This window comes from Monodelphis domestica, chromosome 5 (assembly GCF_027887165.1).
Source record: "Monodelphis domestica isolate mMonDom1 chromosome 5, mMonDom1.pri, whole genome shotgun sequence".
Classification (NCBI taxonomy): Eukaryota; Metazoa; Chordata; class Mammalia; order Didelphimorphia; family Didelphidae; genus Monodelphis; species Monodelphis domestica.
The window spans coordinates 202,616,161-202,623,812 of NC_077231.1; the positions used below are offsets into that span (position 1 = coordinate 202,616,161).

Below are 7,652 nucleotides of genomic sequence, written 5' to 3' on the forward strand. Positions count from 1 at the left end.
CCCAGAAGCAGTCAAGGGAGCACAGTGGATAGAATGCCAGGCCTGGAGTTGGGAGGAACTAGGTTCAAATCTGGCTTCATACCCTTCCTAGCTGGGTGATTCTGGGCAAATTACTTAACTTCAACTGCATAGTCCTTGCCACATTTCTGTCAGAATTGATGATGACAGAAGGAAAGTGTCAGAGGTTGATATCTCTGGGTTTATCTTAGATAAAGATCTGAGAGCCCTCCTCAGAGGTTGAATTCTCATGGTTTGTCTGAGAACAATCCAAGTGCCCTCATCTCCATCTTCTTTTAGTTTCCCATAACAAGATTGCTGACCATTCCATGAACCCTGGATGATTCCTGGAACCACTATCTTGCCCCAACCATTATCCCACTAGCTGCACTATCTACATTCTTGTTACACTTTCCCATAGACCTTTCTCACAGGTGATTGTAATTCCTGTGGTTTTTACCTTTAAAAGATCTATCAGTTTGCAATAAACTTGAACCCGTTGTCACCAGCATTGGTTCCCTTCTGACCCCACACTGTGACTATGACTGTGATTCTTATCTTTTCCCTCACCCTTACTTACAGGAAAGGTTCCTATAATTTCTACCTTTGTTATTCTTCTATTATTTTCCTCATTCCTTACATGTGCACCCTGATCTTAGTCCTGCAGTGCACACACACACACACACACACACACCACCGGGGGCATTAATAGGAAAAGTTTAAAAAAGAAAAGAATCTGTTCCTTCTCACCTTTCTCATAACACATTGCCTGCCCCTCTTCTCTCTCTCTCTCTCTCTCTCTCTCTCTCTCTCTCTCTCTCTCTCTTTCTCTCTCTCTCTCTCTCTCTCTTTTAAAACCCTTACCTTCCATCTTACAATCAATGCTGTGTATTGATTCCAAGGCAGAAGAATGTCTAAGACCTCCCATTTCTAGGCTTGGCTCTTAATCCACTGAGCCACCTAACTGAACCCTTTATTCTTGCTTAAGTTACTAAGTGCCTCCTCCCCAAATTACTTTGCATTTATTTCATATATGTTATATTCTGGTATATAGTATGTACCACAACATACATGGTATATATGTACATGCATTAATCATAAATGTTATACATGTGTATAACACAGCAACATATAGTTTACACCTATTTACACAAATAAATGTATATACATATGTGTCTCCAGTAATAGAATGTAAGCTACTTGAGAGCAGGGACTCTTTTGTTTTCACCTTTGTATCCCTACAACACCTGGCACATAGTAGGGATAATAAATAAAAATAAATAAAAAGTAAATGTTTGTTGAATGAAGTATATAGCATAAGTACTATTATCATCATTTTACAGATGAGAAAACTAGACCTGAAAGAAGCAGGGTTATATAACTGGAATTTAGAGTCAGATAAGCTGTTTTCAAACTCTGGTTCTCCTGCTCCCTATCTGTGGGAGTTGGTACAAGTCATTTCTCTTTCCTTCTCTTGGCCTCAGTTCTCCTTCCTGAAATACAGGGTGTTTGGCCTAGATTATCTCTAAGATTCCTTGTAGAGTGACCTACACACTAGGTGACCTGGGTAAGGTCACACATTGACTAGTTGGTTACTACTCTTTCTCCCACAGCTGCTGTAGGACACCCCCCCCCCTCCCGGCCAAATGTGAGGCCTGGGAACACAGACCCAACTTGTGGACAGCTCTGCCTATGAAAGAGGGAGAGGAGGAACAGTCTTTTTTTTTTTAACCCTTACCTTCTGTCTTAGAATCAATATTAAGTATTGATTCCAAGGCAGAAGAGCATCAAGGGCTAGGCAATGGGGGTTAAGTAACTTGCCCAGGGTCATGCAAGACAGGAAATATCTGAGATCAGATGTGGACCGAAGACTTAGCTCCAGGCCTGTCTCTTTATCCACTGAGACACCTGGTTACTCCTGAACAATCTTGACTGTAGGCCTTTGTGATAAGAAAGAACTCAATGCTTAGAGCCTAATGTGCAGAATTATAGGTCTTTCTTCCATGGGAGCAAAAGATTCAAAATGTCCAAAGAACTCTGTTTATTAAATGATAAGAAATATGGCCCAGTCTTTCCAGCTGTAAGTGTTCTCTTCCTCCTCAAATTTCCCCAGAGTTCTTTGTTCTAGTCACATTCTTCATTGTGTCATACTTATTTGAGTTCATATCCCCCCCCCCCCCCATCCCCATCAGATTGGAAGTTCCTTTAAGTCAAGGACTGTACTTTTTCATCTTTATGTCCCCAACCCTGGCACAGTGTCCAGCTTGTAGAATTGTGGAGAATGGGGGGGGTCTCATTATTTGACATTTTCTAGGCCAACTGAAATAGGTAACTAAATCTGACTAGTTTAATTAGGTATAATTATAAGTTCAAGGGTGGTATTGTGGGGCCAGTAATCTGGTTGGTGAAGGGTATACCAACCTAGGGCAGGCAGGGCCAGACCCTGAGCTAATAAGCACAGATTCTGTATACAAACAGGACAGATAGGTTTAATATCTAAGGGATAGGTGAAAAGGGTTTGGGATATCTAAGCTTAAGAACAAAATAAACTCTCCCAAAACAAACTGATAACCCCAAAGAGATGGTATCTACACTGTCAGTTATTCTCTACCTAAAGATTCCAGTCCCTACAAAACACTACACTTCTCTAACCCAAATTCCCCCCTTGGTTGGTGGTGGAGGTAGCAGGATAGGAAGGTAATAAGGAACAGGGTTCAAAAGAGAGATCTCATTGACAGATGGCTTCAGCTGTTTTTCAGGAATATCTCAGCATACACAGGTTTCACAGGACCATGTTGGATCAAAAGAAAGCCACAGGAGAGAGTATAACTATCCCACTAGGTCCACCTGAGGAGAGTAGAAAATCCTTAACCTCTTGCTTCCCAGACTGTTAAGGAAAAGCAACAACCTGTCACTCCCCAACGTTCTGGGACCTTTCTGCTTTGAAGGATTTCCTGTTCCTGCTTTGTAGCAAAGAGCCAATCCCTATATTCTTATAACAGTGGCGCTAACTAGGCCAGACCTCCTAAACCCCAAGCTATGTTTGCTCAGCATTCAGAGACGTGGCCCTTGTTGAAGACAACAGAAAAATCATGGAATAGAGGTCTGGGTTGCCTAAACTCAGCTGGACCCTAGCTGAGGGCCAAAGGGTCAAAACTCTGCTTATCTTTCCAGCTGGCTGATTCTCAGGCAGAAAGGCATCAGAGTTTGGGGGAATAGGGTTGGGCTGACCTACCGTGGGACTGGGAGCAGGTGGATAGGGTTGAGCCAACATAGCCAACCTCCCTGGAAGCCAATGGGTCTTCACTGGTATGAGTTTAAAAGCACTTGGGTTCTTTCTTCCTGCCTTAGACTGAGTTTTCTGACCAGTTTCACCATGAAGGGGCTACTGGTCTTGAGTGCTGTGCTGCTGGTTGTCTTTGGCAAGGAGGACTTTTCAGGGTAAGTGCTTGGATAAAGGGACAAAAAGGTCATACCCTCCAGTACCTAGGAAAGAGAAGAGGCTCTCTGCTGCAGATACAGACAGACAAATGAAGAAAAGGGACATAGGAGAGAGGGCCAGTGTGCCTTGGGGGAGACAGACAGACCAAGGGAACTGATGGGCAGTGATATCCATTTTCTTAAGGATTATCTCTTGGGATTAAGATTGAAGCAAAATCTATGGAGAGGTTTTGAGCCATATTGGGAGAGGGAGGCTAGATATCAAAATTTGAGAAGGTAGAGTCTCAGGACTCCAAAGGAATAGGAAAAGTAAAGGCTTAGGATGGGATTTACACTGCTAAGGATTTCTGGAAACAGATCTGGAAACACAGATCACCGGACCTGGAGTCAGGAAACTTAGGTTAAAATTCTGCCTCAAAAACTAGCTGTGTCATTTACCTTACTGTGCCTCATCTGTAAAATAAGGAGATTGGCCTGGATGACTAAAATCTCTTCCAGCTCTAAAACTCTAATGCTATGATCCTTAGGAGCTGGGCCTGCCTTTATTCTTGGATGCCTTTGTTTTTTATCTTTTCTGGTTCCTGGACTTGTGTGCGTGCGTGCGTGCGTGCATGTATGTGCACGGGCGCGCACGCGCACACACACACTATCCCTTCTACTTCTGAATCATATTCCCACTGACATGATCCATCTCATAACCCATTTCTTTTTTGTTCAGTCATTTCAGTTGGGTCTAACTCTTCATGACCCCATTTGGGGTTTTCTTGGCAGATATGCTAAAATGATTTGCCACTTCCTTTTCTGGCTCATTTTATAGATGAGGAAACTGAGGCCAACAGGGTTGAGTGACGTGTCCAGGGTCAGAGAGCTTAGTAAATTTCTGAGACTAGATTTGAACTCTGGTCTTCCTGACACCAGGCCCAGTACCCTATCCATTGTGCCCCCTAGCTGCCTTCCCCCTTCTTTAACTAAAAGGAAATTGAGGGCCATAGTGCAGAGTTCCACCTAGTGCTTAGAACACAACCTTAGTGTCCTCTGCTCACCAAGCAAGTACAGAGTGGATGCTCACCCTGCCCTGGTGCAGGCATATAGGATAGTCAGAGGCTGGTGGTCAGTTGGAAAACTTATGAGGTAGGAAAGAGATTGGGAGTGGGGGGGGGGGTGTGGGAATGCAGCTAGGTGGCTTAAGATAGGTAGATTAAGAACCAGACCTAGATATGGGAGGTCCTGGGTAAAAATCTAGCTTCAAACACTTCTTAGCTGTATGATCCTGAGCAAATCACTTAACCTCCATTGCCTAGCCCTATCACTCTTCTGCCTTGGAAATGATATACGATATTGATTCTAAGACAACATAAAGGGAAAGAAAGGAAGAGAAAGAAAGAAAGAAAGAAAGAAAGAAAGAAAGAAAGAAAGAAAGAAAGAAAGAAAGAAAGAAAGAAAGAAAGAAAGAAAGAAAGAAAGAAAGAAAGAAAGAAAGAAAGAAAGAGAGAGAGAGAGAGAGAGAGAGAGAGAGAGAGAGAGAGAGAGAGAGAGAGAGAGAGAGAGAGAGAGAGAGAGATAGGAAGGAAGGAAGGAAGGAAGGAAGGAAGGAAGGAAGGAAGGAAGGAAGGAAGGAAGGAAGGAAGGAAGGAAGGAAGGAAGGAAGGAAGGAAGGAAGGAAGGAAGGAAGGAAGGAAAGACAATTTCTAGGACTTATCTATACCACGTTACTCAGGCACCCACTTTGCCCCTGCACAGGCACCAAGTGCTCCGAATCTCAGCAGCTGATGAGGCTCAGGTAGAGAAGGTGAGGGAGCTAGAGAAGCTGGAACATCTTCAGGTAAGAGAACTGGGGTCCTGGAGTCCTGTTTCTGGGATAAAAACTTCTACCCATGAGGCTTAAGAATGATTGCCATGCAGGACTTGGCCCCATCCCTGCTTCCTCCAAACTCTGCCCATCCAGACTACCACTCCCAGGCCCATCAGCTTCTTGTTTCTGTCCCAGGGTCCTGTGTCCTTGGAGATTCTGGGCCTTGGGGACTGAGTGGTGTTCACAGAGTTGGTGTTGCTAATTCCCCTGGGAAGGAAAAGTGAGGACTCTCAGAAAAATGAACTGCAGAGAGAATGTGGGGGCAGTGAAAAGAGCTCTAGTGAGGAGGCCTGAGTCTTGACTCTGCCACTCATTATAGCTCTGAGCTAGTCCCTTGACCATTCTGGGCTGCAGGTTCTTCTTCTGTAAGAATGAGGGGGATAAGTGTATTTATTATACTTTATGACATGTTTGTAACAAATAAAATGTATTATGTTATTATTATGCCATGTATTATATATAAAATGAAAAAGAAATGGTAACTAAAAAAAGAAATGGGGTAGGCTAGAGGTAGAGAAACAAAGGTATATAACCGGACTCATTTGACTTCAGTTCTTGAGAGAAGAAAAGGGTATTTTACATTATATTATATTTCATATGATCTATATCACAAAACACATCATATATTTATTATATACCCTATCATAGTGTAAGATTACATGTTACATGTAATAAAATAGAATCTATATTTTAAAAAGAGAGACGGAGTTCGCCTATTAGCAGCCTTTTCTAGGAGATGCCTCTCTATTCTCATATTCTATGACATAAACCCGCGTGTGATCAGGTGGTTTTCACATAAAACACTGGAAGATTCTCCAGTGTTTTTCTTAAGCGCAAGATGGTGTGGGCTGGATGACGGGAAATGTAAGCAAATTCGGGACTGTTTGAAAGCTTGAACCTGGAGAGGAGTCATTAATGGTCCAAGGTCAGCGCTGAAGCTGATCTCTTCCAGAGCTCCACAGAACTCTGTGCTGGACTCTCTGAGGTTTAGCCTTTTGGTCAGACACTTGGATGAGGGCAGAGCCTTTAAAGGATGAATTCAAGGTAAGAGCTATAACTAACTCCTTGTACGATAAAGCCAGAATCCAAAAGATTTCTCCAAACTAAAATATTGGGCCAAAACCAATGCAATGAAATGTAATAGAAATAAATATAAACTACACTTGGTGTTGAAAAGTCAGCTTCCCACACTCAAGGGGAAGGGGAAGGGGAAGGTTAGCTAGACAGCAGGTTGTCTGAAAAAATCCAAGAGTCTTTGTGGACTACATGTATAGCATGAGTTGATCCATGTGTCATAAAGAGAGGCATAGTTTGGGGGCATCCAGGTGCTTTGAGTAGAATGTGACCTCAGACACTTCCTAGCTGTGTGACCCGGGGCAAGTCACTTAACCCCAATTGCCCTATCACTCTTCTGTCTTAGAACCAATATTTAATGTTAATTCCAAGATAGACAGTAAGGTGTTTTTTTTTTAATTTAAGCATTTTTAAATTTAAATTGTAAATTTTTTAATTAAAATTTTAACTAAAAATTTTAAATTAAAAAATAGAGATGCATAGTTTCTAAGACTAAGAAGGTTTCCCTGGTAAGACCATAGTTGATGTATGGAAGAACCTTGGCAAAATGCTCTCATACACTGAAGAGGGGGAATCAAAATAGTGGAAGGTCTCAAGATCACGGCTGTGAAGGTCAGTTGGTGAACTGTGGATGCTGAGTCTGGAGAAGAGAAACCCTAAGGGAGCAATGAGACCCATCTTCAGGTCCCAGAAAGCAGAGCTGGGCCCAGGAGATGGATGTTCCAGGGAGTCCTATCAAGTCTACAAGCAAGTCTACTGTGAGTGAGGCCCCGAGCCAAGGGCAGGAGGTACAAAGAGAGCCGAAAGACAGTCCCTGCTTCACAAGGCTCAGCTTAAGGGGAGACACCAGAGGCCAACAGTATACAAACAGCCCATGCACAGGATAAATCAGGGATAATCTCGGAGGGGAGGCACAGGCTTTGGGGTTCAGTGTCAGGAAAGGCTTCTTGTTGAAGGTGGGATTTTAGTTGGGGCTTGGAAGGAGCCAGGGAGGCTAGGAAGTGGAGACGAGGAAGGAAAGAATTCTGGGGGGGTGGGAGGGACACGTCAATGAAAGGGCAGTGATGACTGAAGCTCATGGTAATGGACACTTCCCTCCCTATTAGAGCTACCCAAAGTGGAATGGCTGCCTTCGTCCTCACTAAGGATGCTCCAGAGGGATGGATATTTATTCAGACATGTTTGACTAGATAGTTGGTCTCTCTGATCCCTTCTGGGGCAGCCAGATGGCTCACAGGATAGAGTATCAGACTTGGAGTCATGAAAGTCTTTCTTAGTTTAAATCTGG

General features: G+C 43.3%; 1 protein-coding gene across 1 annotated transcript in view; it reads left to right on the plus strand.

The window, feature by feature from the left end:
• Positions 1-3,221: 3,221 nt before the first annotated feature.
• Positions 3,222-7,652, plus strand: part of LOC100618537 (carboxypeptidase A1) — a 17,609-nt gene continuing 13,178 nt past the window's right edge. Inside the window, 2 exon segments of the mRNA XM_056797316.1 lie at positions 3,222-3,438; positions 5,179-5,260. Of these exon segments, the coding sequence (XP_056653294.1) occupies positions 3,293-3,438; positions 5,179-5,260 (228 nt within the window). The 5' untranslated portion in view covers positions 3,222-3,292.